General features: G+C 43.9%; 5 protein-coding genes across 10 annotated transcripts in view; 3 read left to right on the top strand and 2 right to left on the bottom strand.

Moving 5' to 3' along the window:
- The first annotated feature begins 56 nt into the window (after positions 1-56).
- Positions 57-2,159, top strand: CG7848 (uncharacterized protein). Its single transcript, NM_137283.3, has one exon. The coding sequence runs from the start codon at positions 214-216 to the stop codon at positions 2,113-2,115; it is 1,902 nt and encodes a 633-aa protein (NP_611127.1). The 5' UTR covers positions 57-213; the 3' UTR covers positions 2,116-2,159.
- A 668-nt stretch (positions 2,160-2,827) lies between these two features.
- jtb (jetboil) lies at positions 2,828-3,767 on the bottom strand. The gene is made up of 2 exons (NM_137282.3): positions 3,111-3,767; positions 2,828-2,992 (listed from the first exon to the last, which is right to left on the bottom strand). The coding sequence occupies exons 1-2, from the start codon at positions 3,696-3,698 to the stop codon at positions 2,879-2,881; spliced, it is 702 nt and encodes a 233-aa protein (NP_611126.1). The 5' UTR covers positions 3,699-3,767; the 3' UTR covers positions 2,828-2,878.
- A 485-nt stretch (positions 3,768-4,252) lies between these two features.
- Positions 4,253-27,627, bottom strand: part of Sema2b (Semaphorin 2b) — a 45,235-nt gene continuing 21,860 nt past the window's right edge. For 2 of the 4 annotated variants that reach the window (NM_001144208.2, NM_001274095.1), the window contains exons 3-16: positions 15,643-15,730; positions 14,279-14,330; positions 13,263-13,331; positions 12,887-12,997; positions 12,423-12,560; positions 11,841-11,973; positions 11,360-11,716; positions 10,042-10,270; positions 9,013-9,516; positions 8,101-8,253; positions 7,479-7,587; positions 7,189-7,282; positions 6,549-6,680; positions 5,248-6,432 (exon numbers count right to left, since the gene is read on the bottom strand). In NM_001144208.2, coding sequence (NP_001137680.1) covers positions 7,196-7,282; positions 7,479-7,587; positions 8,101-8,253; positions 9,013-9,516; positions 10,042-10,270; positions 11,360-11,716; positions 11,841-11,973; positions 12,423-12,560; positions 12,887-12,997; positions 13,263-13,331; positions 14,279-14,330; positions 15,643-15,730 — 2,030 coding nt within the window. In that variant the 3' untranslated portion in view covers positions 5,248-6,432; positions 6,549-6,680; positions 7,189-7,195. Of the gene's footprint in view, positions 6,433-6,548; positions 6,681-7,188; positions 7,283-7,478; positions 7,588-8,100; positions 8,254-9,012; positions 9,517-10,041; positions 10,271-11,359; positions 11,717-11,840; positions 11,974-12,422; positions 12,561-12,886; positions 12,998-13,262; positions 13,332-14,278; positions 14,331-15,642; positions 15,731-27,627 lie in introns of all 4 variants that reach the window. The other 2 variants (NM_001274096.1, NM_001038863.4) reach the window with 2 other exon arrangements.
- On the top strand, positions 16,613-21,196 carry Menl-2 (Malic enzyme like-2). 3 transcript variants are annotated; one of them, NM_001032253.2, is made up of 7 exons: positions 16,613-16,992; positions 17,047-18,246; positions 18,307-18,601; positions 18,661-19,061; positions 19,125-20,321; positions 20,389-20,683; positions 20,767-21,196. In NM_001032253.2, exons 4-7 carry the CDS (start codon positions 18,915-18,917, stop codon positions 20,928-20,930), a joined length of 1,803 nt encoding a protein of 600 aa, NP_001027424.2. In that variant the 5' UTR covers positions 16,613-16,992; positions 17,047-18,246; positions 18,307-18,601; positions 18,661-18,914; the 3' UTR covers positions 20,931-21,196. The 3 variants fall into 3 exon arrangements, with proteins under 3 accessions (NP_001027424.2, NP_001027425.1, NP_001163167.1); NM_001032254.3 differs by lacking the exons at positions 16,613-16,992; positions 17,047-18,246; positions 18,307-18,601 and having other exon boundaries at positions 18,861-19,061; NM_001169696.1 differs by lacking the exons at positions 16,613-16,992; positions 17,047-18,246; positions 18,307-18,601 and having other exon boundaries at positions 18,861-19,065.
- Menl-1 (Malic enzyme like-1) lies at positions 16,613-21,196 on the top strand. The gene is made up of 7 exons (NM_001032257.2): positions 16,613-16,992; positions 17,047-18,246; positions 18,307-18,601; positions 18,661-19,061; positions 19,125-20,321; positions 20,389-20,683; positions 20,767-21,196. Exons 1-4 carry the CDS (start codon positions 16,822-16,824, stop codon positions 18,825-18,827), a joined length of 1,833 nt encoding a protein of 610 aa, NP_001027428.1. The 5' UTR covers positions 16,613-16,821; the 3' UTR covers positions 18,828-19,061; positions 19,125-20,321; positions 20,389-20,683; positions 20,767-21,196.

The raw sequence follows: 27,627 nt of genomic DNA, 5'->3' as shown, positions 1-27,627 counted from the left end.
CCGAAGGCATTGCCAAATATTTTGTACATTTATTTGCTCAGTGTATGCAAATGAGCGGGTGATGAACAAGCAGGCGACCCTATCTTCGTCAGTATTGGTTCAGGTCTTGTTCGGACAGTAATAACCCACACGCAGACACCTTCCCGTTTTCGCTGGAACCTACACATTCAATAACACATCCCAGTCTAAAACATCGTCCTGCCCAAGGACATCATGCAGAAGTCGCCCAGGATGAGCCGCCTGTCGGCCGAAAAAAAGAAAAAGAAAGACGATGAAAAGAAGGACAATGCGGAGGAAGAGTTGCAGAAGAACAAGGAGCTAAAGTGCGTGAGCAACTACGACAAGACCGAGATACTCGACTATATGCCCCGATATATGGATACCTTCTGGAAAATGGACACGCGGCTGAGCGGATCCAAGGTGGATGGTCTATGGATGCTCAACCAGTCCAACTACAACAAGGGACTGGCCTTCACACTGAACGAAAGGCGAGTGCTATCCATTCACGGACTACTTCCGGTGGCAGTGCGAACTATAGATGAACAGGCGGAGATCTGCAGTAATCTCCTCGAGTCATTTACCAATAACGTGCAACAGTATATATATCTGACATATCTGTCTCGTCGAAATAGGCGATTATTCTACTACCTTTTGCTGTCCAATCCCGATCGCTTTGTACCCATGACGGATGCCTCGGGCTCGATAGATCTGCTAATGGTCCACAGGATGATCCATTCGATGGGCCAGGGTCTTTACATTTGCATTAAGGATCTGGGGCACGTTTCGCAAATCCTGTCTAATTGGCCATTCCGTTGCGTTCGCTGCCTGCTGGTGAGCAATGGTGCCTCTGTTCTGAGTGTGGGTGACTTGGGTGTCGACGAGATGCCCATACTGTTCTCCAACTTGCATCAGAATGTCGTCTATGGCGGCATTCATCCGGCTTATTGCTTGGCCGTAATGCTGGATGTGGGTACCAATAATGAGGAACTGTTGAACGATCCGATGTATACGGGCCTGCGGGAGCGCCGTTGCTCAGAAAAACTGTACGACCAGCTGTTCGAGGAATTCACACTGTCCGTGATGCAGCAGTATGGACCACGTGCCCTGATCCTGTGCAAGGACTTTGAGGCCCAGAAGGCCAAGAAGCAATTGGAGCTGTACCGCGAACGCCAGTGCATTGTCGACGTGGACTTTCAGTGCTTCGCTGCAGTTGCTCTGGCCGGTGTGATAGTGTGCAACCGATTGAAGAGAGTCTTCTTCTCCTCCAACGTATTCCTGTTCTACGGCGCCGAAGCCATTAACATTGGCATGGCTCGATTGTGTATGGTCCTGCTGAAACGTGAGGGTCTCATCGAAATGAAGGCCAGGGAGAAGATTTGGTTCTTCGATGCCAATGGATTGGTAGTACTGGGGAGGAAGGATATACCCGAAGAGCTTCTGGAATTTGCCAACCAAAGGGATCCGATCCTCGACCTGGTCGAGGCCATTCAGGAGTTGAAGCCCAACATCCTTGTGGGTGGGTCATCGCTGCCGAATACCTTTACCCCCGATGTCCTGCGTGCCATGGAGAAGAGCGCCGATCAACCTGTGATATTTGCACTATCAAGACCCCTCGAGCAAACAGAATGTTCTGCGGAGGATGCTTTTTCCTACACAAAAGGTCATTGCATCTTCATCTCGGGCTCGAAGCTTCCCCCGCTGAAGTATGCCAACAAATGGTATCAGCCGGGGCATTGCACCAGTAGCTATTTGGTGGCTGGAATAAGTTGCGGCGTGATGTTGGCCGGATTTACAAACATTCCGGATGAGGCATTCTGTGTGGCCGCCGAGCGTTTGGCCAGCTTGGTCTGGCCCTGTGACCTGGAGAAGCGGAATGTGTATCCGCCGATGAGGAAAATCCAGTGCATCAGCCTGCAGATTGCCGAGGCCATATTCTCGTACGCCTTTGGACGCGGATTGGCCACTCTATATCCGCAGCCGGAAAACCCAATGGAATACATCAAGAACTCGATGTACAACCCGGAGTACCGAATGAACATCGTTGACGTTTACTGCATGCAAAATCGTAGTATCGCCACCACGGAATCCCGCAAGTACTACACGCTTGATATCTAGGACCTGTACTTACGTTTAGGCCATTATTAAATGAACTAAACCAGAGGGCTAAAAGCTGGGATTATGGGCCAGTAACTGGCGGGCAAATTGCATGGCATATCATGTCTAATAACAGTTGTTTGCCCAGTCTGCATATTGATTTCGATTCGAACCAAAGTCGGAGTACAAGTACGCCAGCGGGCAATTAATTGCATGCAATTTTCATGTGTCAACTCATGCTGTGTGACTATACTCGCATACATATGTATGTATGTACATATGCACGCACATGGTCTACGCTTGCATGTGTGGGTGGTGTTTCGGGATTGGTTTCACAATTCTCCGGGGAGTGCATTCGAAACTATCGCAGTACGACAATAAAATAATTGAAACAACCACCATGAAATGGCAGGAAACATAGACACAGCAAAAATGCAGACAAATTAAATTGCACGTGTGTGTGTTTGCGTCTGGCTTTGACAGGTGTGCGTCTGAGCGAAAGCAGCGATATTCCATTCCATTTATCAATACGGAAAATGAAATGCAACCCGGCATTGTGTCGGTTTGCTCTTTGTCATATTGAATTATTTGCTTAGGTTTTTTTTACTGCACTTTCCGGCTAACGTTTATCAGTTGACCTTTTGGCCAGAACGGAGCCCAGCTGGAGTTTTCGATAGCCACATACGTACATATATATTTTTTACTAGCCAATAGAACTGGACCGTACCCAAGTCGTATTAGCTTCACCGCAACATTTTATTGGCCTTAACTCGAAGGGAATTTCTCACAATGTGTTCGGACCCCAAGAGATGACTTCGTAACCTATGGTTTTCAGATCCTGGGCATCGATTGCGTGTCGCGAAAGTTCTTGAACAACGCTCTGTACATTGCTGGTTTTCTGAAATCAAACAAAATTAAGGAAATTTTGAAAAAATTAGGATGACCATGAACTTCCAAAAAGAAGAGATTCTTGAAGCTTATACAAGCAATATCTTATTAATATTATCTTATCTTACCCATGCCGCTTCGGATTTCGCCTTGAACTCTGCACTTTTCAGTGCCTGATAGAACTTGGCGAACAAGGCACTCTTCTGCCGCTTTTCATTGATCAGGGCCACAAATCGATCACGGGGCAAATGCGTTAGTATTTCACGCACGAAACTGGTGAACGAACTCAACTGTGTGAACTCTGAACTCGATTCGAGTAGCACCAAAACAATCTGCTCCCTAAGATAAGCCGACCTGCGAAGCCTGTTATATGTGTTATTACGATACCAATACTTCTCCACTGTTTCTTGGGTCGTATCATTGAGGTGCACGAAATTAATTAGATCCACAACTTCTGGCAGAGACTCAATGCGCTGCTGCAGCGTCTTGAAATCGGAGCTGCGCAAAAACTTAATGGCCTTACGGAATCCGGAATCCGTAATCATATGCTCGGCGACTACTTCGTCGATGGTAACCGTGGGAATCAGCTTCTCAAAGTCTTTCAGTTCGGCTATCAGCTCCGGGGAGTATTTGTAGCTCCGGTGATAGAGAAACTTTCCCGAAACCAGCACCAAACTGAAGAGCAGGAATTGCAGCACCAGTCTCAAAATACTCATATTTGTGGCTTTTTTACTTGTACATATATAATTATGATCAATGCGACGCAGCGGTTTGTTTAATACTACACAGTAAAATTGAAAATGGGATTAAGGTTCGTGTACGGCATACATATGTTTTAGTATTGCTCTTACTCGTTGAAGTTTGGATTGGCCTACTATAATGAAGCGTTTGTCACAGGGGGGTACTACGTTTTATTAATTGTGGAATAATATTTATTCTTAATTTTAATAAAGTCAATATTATGATGCTATGCTATGCTTGTTGAAATGAGTTCGCGAGTAACCCTTTTAAAATCCTTTGACTGGTTGGTACTTACCAATGGGATCTATATTTGCAAAAGGGTATCAGAAAGTCGACTAGTGAAACACAATGTTCGTTTCCAGACTCTCTTGTTATCGCTGTGACTTACTGCTCTCCAGAATATTGCTCGTTCGAAATGAATAAAGGTTGTGTTTTATGAGTATCCGAATTCGAATTCGACTAAGAACAGTTTCCCTTGTTTCCCCTTCTACAGTCGCCTCCCGAAATAAAAGTCCACACCAGTTTCAATTTTTGCTTATTAAAGAATCTTATCACATTTATTTACTGCATTTTACTTTTTATGTGTTTACACCTAATTTGTTTTCATAATTTCTTTCATTTTTTCTGATTTGTTGTTCTCCGAAATTATTTAAATAGTTCGGGAATCTGCGTTTGAAATGATTCAAATGGAACCTTGAACTTGGTATATTCGAATGATGGTTAAGCGCAAATCTTCTTTTATTGTATGAATACTTTGTAAAAGTCGTTTATCTATTTATGTATATATATATTTACCGCGAATATTTATTTACTTTGTATTAATATTTTTACAGTGAATGTTTCGTTAAGTACTCAATTAATATTTATTTTCATTCTTAATTGCGCAATGGCAATTGGATTCATATTTTTTCCTTGTTTTTTTTTGTTCTTTTGTTTTTAGAGTTTTCATTCAATTTCCTCCTTTGCTTTATTTTTGTTATATTTTTTACTCAACATCATGTGATTGTCATACAAAACATTTCACATAATCTTTAAATTATTTACAATAATCGTTTAAACAAAAAAACACTACTAAAGGCAACGCAAAAACATTTCATCCATTAAAGTTAGAAGCTCAGAGCATTAGTAGCTTTTAAATATCTGTTTTGTAATAGTTATTTTTCTGTGGTTTCCGTTTAGTTCATTTACAATGGCAATGCCAGTTTGCAATGCTAAAATGTTTATTTTTTTTCCTTTTTGTTGTCCTAAGATGAAAACATTAAAAACTTTTGCAGAAAAAATCCTTAGAAAAATATTTAGAGTGTGTGTGTGTTTGGGTGACAATAATGCTTAAGAGATTCCGTTCCTTTATCCCTCATGTTTTTATTTAAATTTTCTTTCCTGTTGAACAAACCTATTTTAGATTCGGGCTGAGTGAAGCGTTTGGATTTTCCTTGATTTTTGCTTTATTATGGCAGTTTTCGCGGATATAAATATGTTTACTAAATGCAACGAGTCGTGTTTGAGTTTTTTTTTTCAATTTTTGTTTTTTTTTCGTGAGAATGAATTTCTGCAATATTACTAAAAAAAAATGACGCGCCACACATCAACTTACCTACGCTAAGTACGGGTAAGTAACCATGAGCATGTTGGTCTCAATGCAGTAACTTCATGTGTCTATATTTATTTATAATTACGCATATGCATATATAACTATGTATTGCTTATCGTAAACATTAGGCCAACGCACAATCTATACAAGAGCGAGTTAATGCCGAATAGAGAATTCCAAATCATAATCGTAGCCGAGTAAAAATCAAAACTAACGCTGGTTCATACTTATCATCTAAAGCTCGTCTATGTACAAGTCGCCCTAAGCTAAATAGTTTCATATCCCATATAGCCGTTCATGCTGTGCGTCATTTGTTTTCCGAAACTTTATTTCCGTTTCTGGTTTTGGCTATCGTATTAAGTTGGTTCGGTACATGTCTATGACCTAAACAGGGACTGCTAATCGTGTATATGTATATCTTAGGCTAGTTTAGTCGAACAAATATGGCTAAGTAATATACAAATTCGTTTAAGATCTTCCCAACCCCAAACCCGAAATGGCCAAGCGACGAGTTGCCGGAAACTGAACCAAATGGAAAACATAATCGAATCGTTGCGTTGCGCCTCATGAGCTTGGTGTAAATACATTGCCTTAGGTCAGATTCTCACTTAGGTGGTTGCAGTTCCATCTGTGTCTGTTTCTCAATCTGTATCCGTATCTGTATCTTTTTCGGTTTCTGTATCCGTATCCATATCCATATCTGTATCCGTATCGTTAGATTAGCTTAACCTTAGCTCGAAATAGAAATAGTTTCTTCTGTAGGTGTGTCTTTGTGTGAGTGTAAAACCGTAATTTCCATTTGACTTATGGCAGGATCCTTTTGCTAGTAACTTTTCTCGTTTACTCCATCTTTGTATATCAGTTAGTTAATGTCGAAAATTATTCAGTTTGACGCTGACAACATCTCAAAACGAAACGAAAGCATGACCAAAAAAAACGCATCGAAATTATTAGAAATATTGTCGATTTTAAAAGCTTAAAAATTTCAGTCTTTGTAGTGGTTGTTTTTCCATTCTGTAATCATTTTCTTTACTCATAGTTTTTCCTCAGCTCGGCTCTTGTCCCATTTTTATACTTGTTCTTCACATTTTCCTCGTTTGCTTACTGCTTTTCTGCGCCTGCAATCAGAATAAACCCAAATAAAGCAAATATGTTTAGATATATGGAAAGTAAGATCGGAAAGTGGACGGAAAGGAGGTTCGTGTGGGTTGTCTTACATGGGCACTCAACTTACATTTACATTTTAACTAGAAACTTTAGAAGCGAGCAAATATGGTAAGCACGAACACGAAAATGTACAATTTGCGGTGGGCGCTGGCCACGCCCTCCGTCGCCGACGACAAGAACTCAAAGCTGTACAAGTACTCTGGGCAGCAGGACACCAACAACAAGTTGTGGGGCGCATCATCAGCAGAAGCAGCGGCCGAAAAGAGTTGGCAGGGTGGTGGGGGGTATGGACAAAGGACATTTTTGGTTAGATTTCGTCAGGGTCTACTACTGCTAGAACTACAACTACTGGTTGGTTATGCGGGGACAGTCGATGATGGGTGGGTGTACTGCGAAAAAACACTGCTAATATCAAGAATTTCAAAAATTATTTATGTAAAATATATTTACTTTCATTGAAAAAATAAAATAATAATTGTCTTTTTGTATATTTAACAGTGAAATGATTTAAAATGTTTCCAAGTATGCAGTTAATTTATTGGAAGTCTTCATTTTTACTCGAAATGCTAAATTTTGCTATTGATTTTTTGCCTTACATCTTAAAAGAACTTATTCATGATTTAGGAATGTTTTTTCCAGTACTCTGATTATGCAGGGACCAAAGATAGCATGTGTTGTCCTATTTTCTAGGACTCAAGGATACTCACTTCTGGGTCAGACCAAAGCATCGTTGCTGAACACATCATTCACATGCTTTCCATTGCTGCTGATTGGTCCTGTTTTGTCCTTGAGGCCGCATTGCTAATAAGGCGAAAATCGAGGGAGAGTGGAAAGAAGCGGGGAAAACACTTAGATCTCTGCCAGCGAATTACAAAATAATTAAAACTCAAAAGGCACCCCCGCACCTGACGCCGAAAAATTAATTAAAACAATTAACGGCAGCTGGCGCCCAAGCCCAAATATATATATATTGTATATATATTCCCAGGATACGCACCTCCTGTTTGGCCTGCCACTGCTTCATGGCCGATTTGTATTTCTCGAACTCGTTGCACCAATGCGAGTAGATTTTCTGGTAGTCCTGCTTCTGCGATGGCGGCGAGCATCTGAATGGGAAAAGCGAACAATAAGTTTCTGACATTTCGCGGAAATTAGGCTTGGCGGGGAGTGGGAAAATCTCGTGTCGGCAGGGCTGCCAAGTTGGATATTTTCCTATTTTAACAACATAGCTTTATTCTAATGTTAATCTATTTATAAGTGCTTAGAATATGGTATCAATTCTGTGACTCTGTATAGTTATTTTTATACAACAAACAGGTAGTGAATGAATTTGAATATTCAAATATTCATGATATCAAGATAGGGATAAGTTGTTATTGTTTGAATGCCATTTAAAATGCGCAAAGAAAAGTTTTAGTTCTTAAAATAAAATTTAAGTTAGATATCATTTTGTTTCCGTTTTTAGACTTATTCATCAAATTTATAAATGGAATATTCATATCATATTCACTTAGTTAAGAAGATAGATAGTTATATTTGAATAACCTTTGATATTAGCTAGAATTGGTTAGTCAATGGCATTTCCAACCACCTCAATTGCGATTCTTGAGCTGACTCACCTGTGGGCGTCCACGGTGACGCCGTAGCTGCAGAGCAGGGTGCCGTCCAAGTAGCTGTCGTACCGCCCGCCGTCGCCCTCGTTCACCGCCAGGAGGACCAGACCGCCCTCGTTGGTGTCGATATATTTGGTGGGTGTGTAGCGCACCTCATAGCTACCACAGAGAGAGACAGAGATGGAAGACAAGAGATAGAGACAGATGTAGAGAGATGGCTTTTCAGATGGCTGCTGCGATAGCGCAGGGGATTCTCCAATTTCTATTCGCATTGAGGACGCACAATAAAAATCAATATAAAGTGTGTGCGCGAGACACACAGACTTCGAACTTCAACTTCGACTGCGTCGACTATTCAGTTGGAAAGTTGAAAGTTTTTCCATTACTTGGGCACCGGCAGTGGCGAAAACGCCAAAAAGCAGACTTCGAGCGCATTTTAAAGTGTCAATTTACCGCAGCATTGGCACGGCTAAGTGAGATGAAGCGGCGTATCGCTTACACATTTTCCCCCCGCCGTTATTCGCTTTCAATTTTCCCAGAGATCTGCGATTCGGATAAGCGCGAATGGTGTAGGGTTTCCCCCCAAAATAGCTCCAAATACAATGCTTTAAAGTTATATGTTTGAAATGTTTCCTAGTGTTGAAACTTATGGGCTTGGGTTAGCGCGCAATGAAACAATGTTATACTTGTCTTATATCATATTTCTAAAAAAATGTTAAGTGTAAAAACTATGTTTTTAGTCAATTGATGGATATTAATAGATACTCGGGGGGATAATGTGGAATGAATGTGCATAGAAATATATAATAGTCAAGAAGTGCAAGAGGAATCTAATCAAATCAAAGATATCCTATTTATATAGTGGAAATCCTTTATATCTATATATATATATGAAAGATGCTATTCTGCAATACTCACCGTCCTTTTTCGGTGGAGTGATGGTACCAGCGTGTCTGCTTCTTCCGCAGCACTTCCGGCATTTTGACAAAGCAGGAAAGGTGCAGTGTTTGGCCATAGGAGGAGGTGACCTTCTTGCGCAGCACACTGGTGTCGCAGATTCCGGACGTCTCGTTGGCCACATCCTGCAGCAGACCCAGCTGGTAGGGACGGCAGGCATTGACGTCCTTGTCCCAGCCGCAGTAGGGATCCGAGACGCAGCGGAAGCAGCTGTCGTATCGGCGGGCGCACATGGCAATGTCGATCTGCTTCACCTGGTGATCGGTGGCCACGTACAGGGATCCTGTCTTATGGCTGAGGGTCATCTCCCGTATGGGTTCGCTGTGCGGCGAGGCCTCGAATATGTCCACCAGGTTCGAGTGCCGCTGGCCATAGTGCATGAACTGCACTATCTTGTAGATGTGGCCAGACGTCGTGGCCACAAAGTACACTAGGAACTCCTGGTTCAGCTTGTCGATCCGTATCCTGCGGCGAAAAAGAACGAGGCGAAAAAAAAAGACAAGAATGGCAACGTCAGTGGAAAGCGCTTAGCTGAAAACACATCCTGCGGCACTTTTCACACAAATTCCGGCCAAGAAAAAACATTTTTCGCTGCCAGAACAACTGACAGCACACAGCCAGCCCAGGATGCTGTGCACTGAGAGAAAAAACAAATCGAGTTTCCATATTTCGAGTTAAATAAATCTGCCGGAAACTCAGTATCTTTCTAAGTATCTATAAGTCATTTAGAATTTTTAAATTTTATTGAAGTATTGTTAGGCTATTATATTTTTGATAAAAAACAAAGCCTTACAGACTTATGCTCCACATTAGCAAATTATTATTAATTTATTATTGAATTGATTTATTTTTACTGTCAGTGCACACATACATTGGTCGGACGAATGTCAACAAGGATACGGAGTACCCGTGCTCCTGGCTGCTTGCCAAACCGACCGACAGTCAACTGGCAACTGGCTGGCGGCGCTAATGAATACAGTTCTCACTTACTTGTCCACCACCAGCTTGGTGAGTATGACGTCCCGCTTGAAGAAGACCGGATTGCCAAATTCATGATCGACCGCCTTGTCCATTAGCGGATGTTTGCGAATGAAATTCAGCACGGAGTCCGGCAGCGTGGCGGTGTCGTTGTGGCAAGTGCCAGGACGTGGCTCCGGCACTTTGGAGTTCAGAACGGGCAGCCAGGCGCTGTTCGAGGTGGCCTGCTCCTTGAATTTGCCTGGATTGGGAGGGGAATATATGCGAAGGATGGAGATGGGCGCATCAGTACGGAGTTGAGTGCCGGAGAATGCTGCTCTTAATTTATGTGTGTCAGTACTGCGCGCCAGCTGATTTGTGGCACTCGCACTCGCACTCGGTAAATAAAAAATACAATTTAAGAGACACGAACAGTGCTTTAATGTTCATGCAACAATGCGGTAATCGGATTGTAATATTTAAAAACTTTTTCTGCCGCACATACGAATCAATGTTTTTTCTATAAATTTTCTTAGCTATAAAAACATGAGGATTTGATATATAATAGGTAACCCATTTACATGCATAAAATCAAAAAAGAAAAAGTTGACATTTTTCCGTTAAATCTCCCAGTGTTTTCCTGTGAATATTTGCATATTATTATTTTCAGATTCCCGCAAGAGCATGATTACGCGGCAAACATGGAATACAATTTAAGAATCACATTCTGGCCTTCGAGAGCGGCTCCATAATCGTTTGTGGCCATAATTAATTGCTGTGGCTTTCCACATTTTTTTTTTATCACACTCGCCGCTGTCTGTGCAACATGCCCGCAAACTTTTCGTAATGAATTTTAAGTGTATGCCAGATTTTTTGCAAGCACTTTGCCCGGTGGCAGTGTCTGTGTGGCAGGATCTGTCTGCCCGATTGTCTGCCTGTCAGTCTTGGCACCGCTCCACACTTGCAGCCAGAACCCGACTTTATGGTGTTAATGAACTTTCCGGGGCACGTTGGGCTGGACAGAGAGTGTTGACTGTACTCATTACTTGGACCGGAGGTCCTGCAGTTAAAGAAATTCAGCTGCCAGGCGCTTTCCATGGAAGAAGTGGACGAGGTTGGGCGTTGCGTCTGCCACCATCAATTCAATGCGCACCATTTAACGCTCAAATTCCAGGGAAAAGGCCTGCACCTGTGCGCGTAATTCCATCCGCATCCGTCGCCGGAGAAAAGGAATCCCCCCGAAGAATTATGGACACTGTAATAAATCACACGAGCATCCCACACCCTCCCGCCAACACACACACACACACACTCACACAGACACCGACCTATATCTACAGTGAATACTCACCGTCGAAGGCCGCATTGATGTCCCGGATGTCGTAGCTGCACACTGCCGATCCAATCAGACCATTCGTATTCGTTGTGAACGTGGCATAGAACTTGGTATCGTCCGTTGGCATCTTGTAGACGGATTGTATCTCATTGAAGTAGAAGGGAAATTCGCTGGAGATGCTGCAGTTCATCCGCGCCTTCAGATACGTGGCCCAATTCTGGCTGATCATGTATTTTCCACCGCGGTCGTTTTTGCACACCCGAGCCACTCGGGAGTAGACGGCTTTTCCGCAATTTATGTACTCAACGGCATGTTCGCGGAAGAAGAAGTACACAAATTCACCAATCTCAAAGGAGCCGACGAAGTTGGGCTCTGAAAAGAAAAGCGATTGATGTGTGATTTGTTACATATTATTTGGATTTTACACATTTCCATGAATAGAAATGTAATCATTAAAAGTTGTCTTAGCAATATATGATTTATGGCCACTACTTACTGTCCAGCAGCTTGGAGTCGTACTTCACGGTTCTCTTGAAGTTGGCCTCCTTGCGTCCATTCGTCAGGTTGTACAGGTCCGAGCGGAATATGACGGAATCCGCTTTGGTGAACTCGGCATTTGTGCCGGCGTACTGCATTTTTGGTTAACGGGAAGGGGGAAAGAGAGAAATGACACAGACATTGTTAGCAAGGAGGCAACTATTGATAAGGCTCGAACATCACGCATACGCCCAGTAAGCCAGGGCACGCACGCACACAATTACGCATAAAGTGTACGCACGTGCCTCCCTCTCTGAGTGAACTCATCTGCTCATGTGTATGTGTGCATGTGTGTGTGTGTATGTGTGTGTGCTTGTGCCTTGTGCTCTAATTTAATTTGAGCTGCTTTATTGCTGCCTTTCTCTGTTTTTGCCGTCTTTAAAATTTTCTTGCCTCGTCCCAAACACAACTTTGCCAACTTCCTTCGTCTTTGGGCCCCGCTTTACTTTTGTAATTTTATTACAATTGACATTTTTCTTTTTATTTGCGCCTTCCTTTATCCGTACTTTTATTCCACTTCCGCTTTTCGGGTCGAACTTACCAGGGCGGGCAGGCCGAAGGGATTTCCGTTCTCCACATAGACGGCGGTTGAGTTGTCAGCAGGATCGTAGGGACACTTGCCAATGCCCAGGCCAATGCCGGGCACGTACTGGGATCTGGGTAAATGTGTTAAGTTTGCCTGCGGGTCAAATGAGGCGATGGTGGTTCGTTCAGTAGCGGGTGGGTTAGGGAGAGAGAAAGAAAAAGCAAACGAACGAAAAGCGCATTAGTTGACTTTAATTTTGGTCGCCCGCTGGGCTGAAATGAACTTCAAAAACTTGACTGACATTCACAATTAGGCACATTGATGAAGTCGCTGGAAAACCCTTTTTTCCCACATTACGAAAAATGGATTTTTAATTTATGCCAAAGGACTCAGCATGCCCTCAAGGTTTGAAATTCATTTCTTAACTATTAAGTCTTTAAAAATGGTACAATATATACCCATCTTTTCTTTGTACTTACGTTTATTACGTAATCCTTGGGATTGTGGGCGTTGGTCCCGCAAACATATAGCTTCTGGCCATTGAAGTTCATCGGCTGGATAACCCTTATGTGATTTCGGCATTCCACCTTCTTGTCAAGCGCCAGAAAATGCAATTGCATTCGATTTGTAGTTTTTGTTTTGTTTTGTGTAATTGTAATAAATGTTAGAAAATAATAGCCGTAAGGAAATCATATGGTGGTTTTTGTGGGTTTTGTGGTTTTCGAAATGCAAATGGAAATAAAGTGGGCAGGACGGTGGCATGAGTTAAGTTCACAAATTCGTTGATATCGATAGAAAATTTTGCACATGCTTTGAAAGGATTTAAATGGTTATAGAAATTGACGGCCCACTCACCTCCCGTTTACCCTTGGAAACACAATTCAGGATATCCGATCCGGTGGGCTCCAGGATGAGGACATCGCGCTGGAAGCATGAGAAATGGCATTCGGTTTAAATTTATGTTGGCCAAGTTTATTGAAAGCGTGCTGGAATGCGTCCCCGGCAAATGGAGCATGTTCAACCGAGAGCACGCGCCACAATTTTTTGGTATATCCGCATGTCGCGTTTTCATCCCGATTGTATTGTGTGTGTGGCTCACGTTGGACATTTGTTTATTTAATTCGATTCGTTCTTCTTTTTTTCTTTTTTTTTTTTTTGTTTGGTCGGCACTTGAATCGACAAGGAATCTGCTTTCGGTGTTTGTATTGCTGCACATACTTTTGCCTAAGTGAAAGCCACAAATCAATGGCGGGGGAGCAAAAGCCATCGACTGACAATTTTTATGCTTGACATATAGACACAATATCCGGTGGCTCTGTGGATGCACTTTCCACTTTTGTTTCCACTTGCCCCAAGTGTCAGTCCCTTTTGGCCGGCGTTATAAGGTCTAAGTGCTGGGAATCGACTTGAAATGGCCCGCCTTTTGCCCGCCGCTTGCCCAGAAGTCAGCACAAATAATTGCTGTTAAAAGCATTTGCTACGTCTCAGGAGGTGGCGATAGTGCACTGGGCTTAGTCCTGGACTGCAGCTTCCAAGGACGAAAAAAAAGCGGCGGAAAAAAGCGGTTGAACGGACAGAGGCGGATATTGATAGTTGAAGATGGAATCATTAAAGAGCAATTGCGAGCTGTCAGTGACAAGTTGGTCACTCAGAAATGCAAAGGCGTTTCCTCTTTTATTTCCCATCAATGGCCCGTGAATTTATCGATTTTAATATCCAAATGTAAGCAGGCTAAGTAAGTGTTCATTTATGGAAAAAACTCTTGTACTACCAACAAATTGACTAGCATTAAATAACTGTCCAACTATTAAACAACTTTTGTTTTCATTTTGGAAATATGTATATTTGTAGTTGAATTCAGCATTTCTTACCTCACAAATCGATTGGCTGATGTTGCGCAGATTGAGCCGAAATATGCGATCCCTGGAAGAGAAGGGGCAAATAAATGAATTAGCATGGTAAAGAGGAAAACTTTGTCATCCCCCGGCACTCGAGTTAATCCCCGAGTCGTGCCCCCTCATGCGATAAGTTAATGCCACACCAGTTGCCAGTTGCCAGCTGTCTGGCCTCGGTAAACTTCAGCTCATTGACATTTTTTCTGTGCCACTCTCTGTGTTCTTCTGGCTTGAAAAATCGTTGTCAGCTGCACACACCTGCTGTGCACTGAGCTGTCGTAGGGGTTTGCCTGCCAGCGTACTTATTGCAGTCAGTGTGCCCTGATTGATTGATACGTCGAATGTGGCAATATTGCCTGCCAGACAGACAGTACAGAAATGAACAGAACGGAACTTAAAGCGGCAACGGCGGCCCATCTCTCGCCATTTTCCGGCCACTCGAAACTTTTGTGCCGCCGTGGAAAAACAAAAGGAAAACGCAAAGGGGCAGCGGTGGTCTAAAGTGTGTTTTATGTAGTTACTGGCAGAGTTTTTGGTAGCTTTCCCTCGACAACTGCGAGACCATTAATCTTCATTTCCCTGCCGGCTCTAGGAGCCCCGCAATCGCTGACGAGAGCCGCCAGCTGTGGTTGCGTGGGGTCGTCGTCGGTGTTGGTGGATTGCCGGTGGTTCGCCGGTTCGTTGGGATCGGTGCCTCCTCAAGTCAAGTGGTAATTTTGGTTACTTTGTTTGCCCGCTTTTAGGCGCTACCCCTCATCGCCCGCATTTTCCATGAGTTTTTCCGAAACTCCTCTCCCGGCAGCCGCAAAACTATGAAAATGCGGCCGTGTTCAACTAGCCGCAGACAAATGAGCAGACGGGTGCGCTCCCTGTCAAATTGCAGAGCCCAGAACCTTCAGACTTCAGACCCCTCGTCGGTGGCATTAATTCATAATTATGTATGCCGACAGTGTGGCCAAGAGCTTGTTGGAAAAATGAAATATGCAGCCCCAAATGCGTTCGGGTTGCCAAGTAGGGAGCCACATGCTGCCCCAAGCGGAACTTTCTAATTGTCTGCAACCGGAAAAGAAAGTTTCCCCAAATTATGGCATATTTCTCAACATTAAAAAGGTCTCACTAAGCCCGAAATATTTATTGCGGCCAGCTGAAAACTATTTGTGTTAATAATACATGGACTTGTTTCAAGGTAAATGCAACTGAAAACAAAGTGTAACTTTACAATTAATTTTCATTTTATGGGCCATTTTAAATGATTTCGTGAGTTACTAATAAGTTCTTTCGGCTTGATAAATATTTAATGGTTTTTTGAGTTTCCCAAAAATAACCAACGATGTACTTACATGGCGCCCACATATAGCGCATTGTTGCGCTCATCCATGTAGAAAGTCTTGTAGTGCAGCGGCCCGCAACTGAAGTCCTGCACATGTTCTGCAAAAGATGAACAAAGAGACGATATTGAGTATACGCAACGTGTACATTGTACATTGATTAACAAAAGTTGAGACAGTTAATTAAAGCCTAATGAAACTGTCAGCAGCAGGAGTTGGGTGGGCCAAAAAAAAGCGAAATGAACTAATTAAACTATTATAATTTCGGCTCAACAAACACAAAGTTAATTTATGGGGGCCTGAGTAAATACAAGAGAGCATAAGGACACGGCTCCTTGTCCACATCCTCATTCTCATCCATGTCCTTGCACATTTGACACTGACAGTGTCACGTACTCCAGCCAGCGATGTCACGTGCTCAAAGCCGGAGCTTGGACCCAAAAAAAAAAAGAAAGAAAGAAAAAAAAAAACAAACACAAGTCGAAAAAGTTGCACCGCTGTCAATGTCATTAACAAAAGATTGAGGCATTTAGCTGAAATTTTTACGACATTAAGTTGTCAACTAATTTGGCACAATTAGTGAAACAACAAGAACACAGTGCACACAAACAACACCCAGTGAGATACACAAACACAGAGGCATACACTCTAACACACACACAAACATTAGGACAAAGGAAGGAAGGGACAGTGGGCAAGGACAAGTTTTTATTTTTGGGCCAAAGCCCAAGCAAATCCTTTGATGGCCGCGCTAAGAGTCATTTGTGCTGACTTGGCCCGCTCCTTTGTCCTTCGACCTCTCGCTCTGGTCATTGACAACCCTAATGGCCGGCCAACAACAATAGCAGTTACAAAAGTGATTTCCATAATAATGCATAATGAGTGATAGATACGGAACGGCCTGTGACCTCATGCAAATTAGCCCTCATTTCGACTGTGTCGCTTTTTTGGCACAAATTCCCCCGAAATAGCCAGGAGTTTTGTTATGTTTTGTTTTATTTACTAAACACAAATTATTCCATTAGTTCTAATGGCTATTTTATCTGGTGTATCTGGTGCTTTAAGAAAGGTCACATCTAAAGAATAAAAATTAATTATTGCCATAGCTAAAAATACCAAAAGAGGCTGTGCATCAAAAATCATTTAATTTTCTGACACTGTAATTTTATTAAATTTGCAGTCCCTTTCAAGATGAGTTTCTTCAGGTTATTGAACTTTGGCATTACACGAGGATCTTCGATATCGAAGACACATCAATCAAATTGCGAGTGTAGTCCAAATTTAATTAAAATTCGTCCGTCTTCATCCCACGACACAATCAGGGTTCCCATAGAAGTGGTGTTTTCCGACAAGTGCAATAAGGTAACTTATGCTGAGTCTGTGTGTTTACAAAGTCATGACAATAGATCCTGATAGGCCTTGGCCTTCACGTTGGAGGAACGCCAGCGTTTGTGTATCCATGGACTCATGCCGGCCTGCGTTCGAACGTACGATGAGCAGATGTTGGCCATCGAGTCCAACTTTCACTCCTTCGAATCGAATGTGGGCAGATATCGTTATTTGCGGGCTCTGCGCCAGGGTTACGAGAGACTGTACTTTCAATTCGTATCGAAGAACGTCCACGCGGTGCTGCCCATTATCTACACGCCCACTGTGGGCTTGGCCTGCACTGTATACGGCATGTTGTATCGCGGCATGACCGGAATACACATTACCAAACATGATCGAGGACACATGAAGCAGATCCTGTCCAACTGGCCGATGCGGAGATCGGTGAAAGCCATCTGTGTGACCGACGGCCAACGTATCCTGGGATTAGGTGACCTGGGAGCCAATGGCATGGGCATAGCAGTGGGAAAAATGGAACTGTACACAGCCCTGGCCGGAATTCCGCCGAGTATGTTATTGCCAATTTGCCTGGATGTGGGCACAAATAACAAATCGCTACACGAGGATCCCCTGTACATCGGTCTAAGGGATGAGCGTTTAAAGGGCGATGAGTACGTGTGCTTTGTGGATGAGTTCATGGAGGCAGTCGTATCCACCTTTGGAGATCAAACGCTCATCCACTTCGAGGACTTTGCGACACCCAATGCTTTTATGTTTCTGAATAGGTATCAGCATTGCTACTGCCATTTCAATGACGACATTCAGGGCACTGCCGCTGTTGGTTTGGGTGGATTGCTTGGCATCCAGAGGATCACCAAGAAGCCGCTGGAGGAGCATGTCATTGTCTTCGCCGGAGCGGGAAGCGCTGCCATGGGCATCGCCTATTTGCTTAAAATGGAGCTGATGTCCAGGGGTCTCTCCGAGGCTGATGCTGCCAAAAATATATATTTTTACGATCAAGACGGTGTCTTGACCACAGCTAGGAAGAGCATACCGGATATTCTATGCGTTTTCGCCAAGAACATGAAGGAAACTAAGTCCCTGGAGACGTTGGTCGAACAAGTGAAGCCCTCAATTATTATGGGTGCCACCTCGGCACCAGGACTTTTCACTGAGAAAATAATACGCACAATGGCAGCGAGTCACGAACGTCCTGGCATCTTTGCCTTCTCCAATCCCACCATCAAATCTGAGTGCACTGCCGAACAGGCGTACAAATTCTCAGATGTAAGTGTTTTAGAATACTTGCCGAATATTTACCCATTTTATTTTCTGCAATTTGTCTAGGGAAAGGCTATATATTCGGCAGGATCTCCTTTTCCGCCCGTGGAGTTCAATGGCAAAAGGCTAACTCCTGGTCAAGCTAACAACTGTTTTGCTTTTCCCGCTTTGGTTTTGGCCACCATGACTGTTTTGGCCACTCGAATGCCAGACGAGATATTCCTTTTGGCCGCCCACGAGCTCGCTGAATTTCCAACCAATGAGGAGATGCAAAGCGGACGTATCTATCCTCTGGTGAAGCAGGCCAATGAAGTTGCCTACAAAATAGGCGTGAAAGTGGCCAAGTATCTGATAGAAAACGGTGAGAGCCTACACTTACATATATGCGCATATTATTATCTTTCTAATTGGTTAATTAAGGTTATGCTAAGCGCAATTTAGAACCGGAAGATGTTGAGGAGTATATCGAAAAGAATAGCTATAAACTGACCTATGGAAGCTCGCTGGCTGAGACTTGGGCGTATCCAAAAATGAAACCGCATCCAAGTACAGCCGGCCATGAAAATAAACATCAAAAGAAAAAGTAGGCGTTTCGAATAAAAATTTAACATCTCAAAATTCCCAAATGAAAAGGTACCCATAAAAATTCGGACTTGCAAAAAAAATTTTAAACCATGGAATTTCGCCGGCTGCATCCATTGCTGCGCCTTGCATCCCGTCCTCTTCTGAGTTCCAGCAGGCGGTTCAGCGTTTATGATGACGAAATGGAACAAATAACAAGACCTGACTGGCATGTTGTTATGAATGGAAAGTACAATAAGGTGGGTAAGGATCCATATGCCATGGAATGCCCAAAACTAATTGTATATATATATGCCTTCTAGGGCCTTGCGTTCACCATTAAGGAACGGCAACGTTTGGGCATCATGGGATTGATGCCCTGCTCCGTGCGCTCCATGGATGACCAGATGAATGCGGCCCTGGCGAATTTTGAGGCGAGACCCACAGATATCGCCCGCTTTACATACTTGAGTGCTGTCCACCATCGACACCGGCGACTGTACTACCGGTTCATCAAGGAGAACATCGAGAAATCGCTACCCATTGTTTATACACCAACGGTGGGCGATGTGGTGGCCACCTATGGACTGAACTTCCAGCAGGCCATCAGCCTGTTCATCAGCATTCACGACAAGGGCCACATCCGGGATCTTATGCACAACTGGGTGGACGAGGGCGTTAAGGCCATCTGTGTGACGGATGGCGGAAGGGTACTGGGTCTCGGGGACATGGGTGCCAATGCGATGGGCATTAGTTTGGGCAAAATGATCCTATATACGGCTTTGGGTAGCATTCCGCCGAGCACACTAATGCCCGTTTGCCTCGACGTGGGTACCGATAATCAGGCCCTGCTGCAGGATCCCCTTTATGTTGGGGCACGAATACCGCGGGTCAAGGGACCGGAATACGATGAACTGGTGGATGAATTTATGGAGTCGGCGGTTAAATGCTTCGGAAACAACACCTTCATCCACTTCGAGGACTTTGCCACTCCAAATGCCTTGAAGTTCTTGGAAAAATACCAGTACAAGTACTGTTGCTTCAACGATGATATTCAGGGAACGGGAGCCACTGGCCTGGCCGCGTTCATCAATGTGGAACGCATCACTGGCCGTAAATTGGAGGACACCGTATTTCTCTTCGTAGGAGCTGGGAGTGCGGCATTGGGTATCGCCAATATGCTGGCCATGGAACTGGAGGTACGCGGCATTCCTGCCGAGGAGGCAACTAAAAATATCTACTTGATGGATGTCAATGGTATTTTGACACCGGAGTCACCTAATCCACCGGAGATGGGTAAAATATTTATAAAGTCCATGGAGCCCATGAAGGATATGATGGCCGTGCTGAAGAAGCTTAAGCCATCCGTACTTGTTGGAGCAACTGGTGTGGGTGGAATTTTCAATGAAGAAGTACTGAAAACCATGGCGAAAAATCACGAACGTCCTGCAGTTTTTCCCCTCTCGAATCCAACTGCCAACTCGGAATGCACCGCCGAGCAGGCTTTTACACACACTGAGGTTAGATTGAGTATTTGTGGGGTATGTCCTTTAATTATGTAAGACCAATGCTTTGTATTTCATACAGGGTCGCGTGCTCTTCGGATCCGGATCGCCCTTTCCACCAGTGGTCATCAATGGCAAAAGATATCGCCCCGCTCAGGCCAACAACTGTCTGACTTTTCCGGGCATCGCATTGGCCGCCATTACGGCCAAGGCCCGGTATCTGCCAAACGAAGTATTTTCCGTTGTGTCGCACGAGCTGGCCAGGAATACACCGCAGGAACTACTTGACGAAGGCACTCTGTTTCCGCCCATCAAGGATGCACATAATGTGGCCTTCAATGTGGGCGTTGCCATGACTCAGTATCTAATTGATAATGGTAAGATATCTTTGGTAATACAAACTGCGTCTAAATGAGTGCGGTCCTTACTTATCTTCTGATTGCTAACTGTGCTCTCGCAGATCTTTCAAATGTTTACCCAAAGCCCGATGATATCTGTGAGTTTGTCAAGAGAAGTCTGTATAAGTTCGATTACAGAAATTCCCTGCCAACTACGTGGGACTATCCCGTGGAACCGCCAACACCGAAACCCAAAACCAAACCCAAAACGAAGCCGAAGGAATAAAGCACGAAGTAAACTTGGCCGGGATACCTTTATATCGAACACTTTTGACCTAAGAAAGAAAGCCTTGTGTGTAATTAGTTGCAGATGCAAGTGTACAAAGACCTACATACACAAAGACATATACAAGCTGGCACGATAAATGCCCGACATTTTAACGTTATTATTGTCCTGTCAACGGGAAGCCAGTTGACATGCTCGTGCGCCTGTGTGTGTGTTTGTGTATCCAGCTGATTTGCATATAAAATAGGACGAAATGTCTGCTCACCAAAAATGTCAATCAATTTCTTAGCCTCCTTTGCGCTCCTTTTAGACATTTTTTCTCCTTTTTTGGTGTGGTGGATGGTGGGGGTGGATGGTGGGGGGGGGGAATGATGTGGGGCAAGAGTGAGACGAGAGGACGTGCATGCATTAAAAAGCAATTGGTGTTAAAAGAGCAGTCAGGCGGCAGTCGCACGTTGTCTGCCTGTCTATCAGTTTGGCATTGGCATGTGCCCCACCCATTCCTTTGGCTCCTCCTCGATTTACCCTACGAGCGGAGAGTTTTTCCTCGGGAAACTTGCTCCCTAGCCGCTTTCCCCATGCAAAGAAGCCCCGGGAAAAAGTGGAAGCAACAGAAATGCGAAATCATTTCCCTCGACTGACAGCTGTCAAAATATTTGCTCTCTGTCGATGGCTGCGTGGCTTCTGCCGCTGCGTGTGTCCTTGTCCTCTGTAAATTTCATTTTAATATTCATTACTTCACACTTAACACTCGGCAAAGGAACCCATGTTGACCACATTCGACTCTTTAATCGATGGCAGCGAAAAACTTAAGGCCTAAAACGAGATCTTGAGGCGTCGACCGATTTCGTTACGGTTAGCCTGGCTTATGGAATTTAATTGGCCATAAAAATGTATGCGGCTTGTTGAACGTGGCAAGCTGTAGCCGTAAATCGTAAATTTCCCTCCTGCCAGTTTTCCGCATCGATTTACGCCCCACGATAGGGCTCTAAATTTAAATGCCAGCGGCAAAGGTTAAGGGTTTTCCTTCGTTTTTTTTTTCCTCGCTGCTCTGGGATAAAGATTATATGATGCGTCAGCATATAAATTATAGGGCAGATAAGCCAGATAAAAGGCAGCTAAACAAAGTCAGTCAGAAGGGAAACTTAAGGTTTTTATGTTTTATGTTTATAAGCACGTTTAACTCGGTTATAAAATGACAAATAAATTGCAAAAGGCAATGAATAATATTTTATATCGAGAGATTTACAGCTGAACAAGAAGATAAATATTTATTTGGCATGCATTCATTGTAATCATTGACCTTAAAATATTTGCTTGGCTTTTTCTGATAAGTGCAAACCTATTTGAGTTCAATAAACGTTTTCGTTGCCTTTCTTTGCGGTTAATTGAAGGTTTTTTTTTGCTCAGGACTCTATTTGAATTGGTTTTGCCTAAGCTTCAGTGTTATCTATCTGGCCAAGACTAAGCCCCAAATGGGTCAAAGCCGAGGCCAGAAGTTGGGTGGGCCAAAGCTCACTTGACTGTGCTCAGTCGATAAGTAGCCCCAATAAACACAAAAGTCTACTCAGCTCGGCCTCTGTTGCTTTTCGCCGACCGCTACTTCATCTTTTTGAAGATTTTCATTTATCTGCTGGCCAAGATAAAACAGGCAGGCAGGCCAGAAATAAAAGTAAGGCAAAAAGAAAAAAAAAATCAGCAGAAAGCACAAAAAAAATAGGAAGAGAAAGCGGCACTTAAATCCATTTAAGCGAATTTTTCAAGCATTAAATTTGCGTTTACGTTACGTATACTTAACTTCCAATGGCAACGGCAAATGGTGGGGTGGCAAGGATGCAAGGTGGAGGGGATGCTGGGGCAAGGACGAAGGACGAAAGTCTGAGCCTGGCAGCAGGTAAATGAAAAATTTGCCTCCATTTTCGTGGTGCGCGGGGTCCAAATGTATTTTGCATCATTTGTCTTAGCCAGGCCAAGGATCTCCTTTCCTATCTCACCCACACCAAACATACAGCCACCCATGCACACACACACACACACACATAAGCACATACATACGCAGAAAACACCTGCCTTTGCATATGGTCACAGTTTTCGGTCCGACTTCTGTTTCACACTACCCATATGAAAATTGTGGTTGTACTTTACCCCCTCACACATGCACACGCACGCACACAGTGAAACGTTTTGTTTGGCTGCGACTTCCATTGTTGTGTTTTGCGGTCATGTAAATGCCCTGCCACGCCCACCGCCCACCGCCCACCAGCGCCCCGTAACGCCGCCGCATTGTTGTTGTTATTGTGAAGCATTTTTTCTTATCTCCACTTTGCATGCCGCACACTGTTTTGCCTTCGTTTCCTTTTCTCTTTTTTCCAGACGAACTGAGTCAGCACTTAATTTTTATTTGATTCTGTCTCAGTTGCGTTGCGGTTGCTTGACTTGGCTTCACTGTACTTCGTTACACTTCACTTCACTCCACCGTAGATTGAAGCCGAGTGCCAGGCAGTGCGTAATTTTTTATGGCGTTAATTTAACAATGATTGGCTTTTCAACAGCCGAAAGGAAATCAAATCTGTACTGCTATGTCAGTTGTTTTCTGCTCCTGAGACAAATGAAATATTCTTCTTATTTACGTTGATTACGGTCTAGCAAATGGAGAAAGAACTAGCATCCTGCAAGGCATACTTTAAAGGCAAAATAATCATCAGGAAGTACGTTAAATTTCGTTCGTGTGCATTATGTAGTTTTGTGGATCCGGAAATGTAAAGCTCGGGGTCGTGGCCATGCATCAGGCTTATCTCGCTTCCAGCAGCATAAACTGTCGCACAAATCTCGAAGCCATTTGCCAATGTCCTGGCCATACCACCTGCATCCTGGCTACATATAAATATGTGTTCGATATTTAACAGCTTCCAGTCGAATGCGCTGGCCAAGCAGACTGCGACTGCCGGCGGAGAAGTAGTAGAAGGAGATTCGCCGATGCAGACGAGACATATGTATGCAAAGTGAACTGCCGCCGCTGTTGGCCAGGCTTAAATTTGGCTCAGGCTTTAGGGCAAGTTTGCTCACAGAACTCGCCCAAAGGCCACGAACAAATAGCAGGCGCACTGAGCGAAAATTAAGTGAATTTGCTTATTAATAGTTGCAATGTATCATACATTCTGGCATCATTTTGCTTGAGTGTTCAGCTATCACACATATTTTTTTGTTTTTGGTTAAGGAGGCATGCTTAATAAGCTTACCAAATTTGTGTGTGCCTTTGTGGGAACCAAAATAAACAATACAATTATCACGTAGGTTGCCAACCGCCGCATAAATGCCACTGCACTACCACCATAGTTTTTCGTTCGGTGTGGGCTGTAAAAACCCAATAAGGTAAACGGCAAACAGCCTGCCATGCCACAGTGTGTGTGCGTGTGTGTTTGTGTAAGCACCTGGCATTTGTGTTGAGCACGTTCGTACCTTATGTGGGATTTAGCTTAGACTTCATTTTACTGGGCTGCGCTTTTGGTTTCATTCCGTGTGCCTCTTCAGGCCCTTCTTTATGCCAGTTTATGATGGCAAACGCCGTAAAAAAGCGAGAAAGAAATTGGGCACCGCGAGACAGAGAAAGAAAGAGAGAGAGAGAGAAGAAAGCGCGACACAGAAGTGTATATAGTATGGTGTGGTATAGTAAAAATAAAGCCATAGACATGGCTGGCACCGGCACTTGAGTCCCCTGCAGGCTCACCAGGACTCTCTGATGTCCTGGATAGCCAGACAATGCTGTAATCTAGAAACACAAACGTGCAATTCTCTGCTCACTGCAAATGTGGTTGAGCACACAGTACGTATACGTAATATGCATGTGTGTGTGTATGTGTTCACTTGCACACTCTCGACACGAAATGGCGTGGGAATATATTACAAGTTGGTTTACAAGGGAAGTGTGTCAGTGGCTTCGGGAGAAGTGAAGGGAAAAACCAAGGATATACCAACTTAAAGCACTCAACGAGCTACCATTTTTAAAGCCAAATCCCAGGGATATGCGCTGGGATGCCGAAACTGGTCAAAAATTGAGGCAACATAATTCAGCGGATGAGTTTTACGACTCCATCGGAAGCTGCATGTTGCAACTGCAGCAGCGAGAGGAAACATTAGCAAGTCTAGACACCTACATCATGCGTCAGCAACACTGGCAAGTGCGGCAGGGTAGTGCAGGCGGTGCGGCGGGGAAGGCCGAAAAAAACGTGCAGCAGGACCAAAAGGATATGTACTCGAACGAAAGGAGCCGGAAAACTGAGAAAACTGGGAAAAAATGAGACGTCAAGCAGACGATGAAGTCGACGTGGTCTGACAGCCCGGCAGACAGCCAGCGAACTCCCAAAAGGAACTGAGCCAAAAAGGAGCAGAACCAGGACCACGACCACCAGGAACATTTGAACCTCTTGGCTTGTTTAATATGCTGAAAAATACGCGTCTCGACTTACTTCTGCCCGAATTTGCACCGCCTTCCCTTTGCCCGCGCAGCTTCCCTTCCACTTGGAATGCATTTCCGAGTTTTACATTTCCATTTCAATGTAACGACACATGTATTTGTGGTAAAAGCTTATGGGCAAAAACCGAGAGAGGGCGTATGGAGGAGCAGAAAATGGCGAGAAAAGCCGAAGAGTGGGCGGACTAAAATTTCCCTGGAATTCATCAAGCGATCTGCGCTTTGAAGCGTTTTTAATTACAGCGCATAATTGGAATTCGATATCTAACCACGTCGGGGTCACCACCTGAAATTACAACAAATACCAGTGCTACACCCCGGGGCTTGTGGTTCGAGTGTGTGGCGAACTTTCCAGCACCATGATAAAAATTTTCCAATTACCAATTTTCCATATTTCAAAGCGCCCGCATAAATATTTATGGCGAAAATTTATGAAAACTAAACGTGAGAGCCACACAAAGTGTGGGTGCCTGGCATTCGCATAGCTGCAAGTCACACACGTCTAAGTGCACTGAAACACAAAAAGATAATGATGATATATATGTAAGGTATATAAGGAACTATTTCAAACTTGTGCATAAATACCAAAATAAACAAATCTTCATCTAAACTTGAGCCTAAAATGCAGTTTTAATCTACCCCAGAACTTGATTAGATAAACCAAAATTAAGCAAATATTAAACGAAACAATTATTTTGTGCAGTGCTCAAATATATTTACATTAAGCTGCGAGTGCAGTGGATAAGCTTTTACTATGTACATGGAATGGGGGATAAATCTCTTGCATATTTTTTAGGTGATTTGAATTTTTTAAAGAGGGGAAGGGGGATGGCACTAAATTTTGCCCAGCTTATCCCCGGGGCTGTATGTCAGCGTGTTGAGCAAGCTTCCAGCTGAATATCTCTGGCCATGAATGTGGCCCAGAGAGCACTTTCCCTGCTGCCCACCGATTCCCTGCGGTCACGTGACATTGGAAGGCAAAGCCACGTTTGCATGCCGAGCCAAAGGACGCCATGTGAGCTGGATGAGTGAAACGGGAGGAAAAAAAAAGGAAAGGAAAGCTGAAAGTAACCAGAGCGGCGGCACTTTACCTTGATTTCCCCAAAGCTCAGCCCAGACCGCCCAGCAGCCCCGCCCATCACTCACCCACTCAAGTGGCCAGTGCGCAATTGGCCGCAATTTGTTTTCAGCTGCTAAACAAGTCGGCGGATTTGGGGCTAAAGGGGGCTTTCCCTCGACGCCTTCGGTGCGTTGCAAGTGCTAATTAATCTTAAGCCAGGTACACTACTTCGGCGATATGAAGTGACTGAAAGTGTCTGAAGTGAGTGCTCACACCCCGTCGGCGATCAGGATACAGGACTACTACCCCTTGCCCTGATGGCCATTAATTAAATTACGCAGAGGAAAAAGTTCAAAAACACATAAATCAGTCTGAATCATTGGGGCTGTCTCTTCGCGTTCGCGTTTTGTGTCCATGTCCTTTGGGCCAGATGGCTTTTTAGTGCCCTTGCGGGACTCAACATAAATATTTGTACTACTTTCCACTTTCCGCACCCCACTTCCCGCACCCCATTTGCGATCGCACACGCACTGATAAACTCATTTAAATGTTAATGCAGCGTCAAAAGTTTCTCGAAACATAGGAAATTGCATGCATTTTATTGGCCATTATGTGTAGCCCGTATTGAGACGTGGTGGTGGCTCCGCATTTGGTTGGTGGTGCACTCTCCCTCGGGTTGAAGTGCTTCCCATCTTGGTTTAATAACTGCAACATTGTTGCCTTAACCCCTGTCGTTGGTGTGGCAAGAGGCAAGCGAACGAGGGTCACGAGTTTGCAGAACGGGTGTGTGCCTGTCTGCATGTTAATTATGTGGCGAAAAGGAAAAACTAAACAAAAACACACGACGAACTGGATTTTCCATAGGGTGGTGGTGTGCCAATAGAGATGTGCCAATGGGGTTCGAAAATGTGGGACAGGTGAGTAATTTCGTTACAGTTAAGTATATACATTTAATATAATTTATACCATAACAAAATCCTTCTGCTACTAGCACTAGTGAGAACATGTAAATATCAACTTTTTCCTTATTATATTTATTTATGCTAAATTTATAAACTATCCACTTGCTAAGCGCACGTGAAAGTTTTGCTAATTAGTTGAACGAATGCAGATGCGGTTGAAACTTCGCCCGGCAAGAACAGGCAGAGCACCCTGCTCAAACCTTT

The sequence above is a fragment of the Drosophila melanogaster genome, chromosome 2R, assembly GCF_000001215.4.
Source record: "Drosophila melanogaster chromosome 2R".
NCBI lineage: Eukaryota > Metazoa > Arthropoda > Insecta > Diptera > Drosophilidae > Drosophila > Drosophila melanogaster.
The sequence above is the reverse complement of the archived record's forward strand: the minus strand, read 5'-3'. Positions and strand labels throughout refer to the sequence as shown.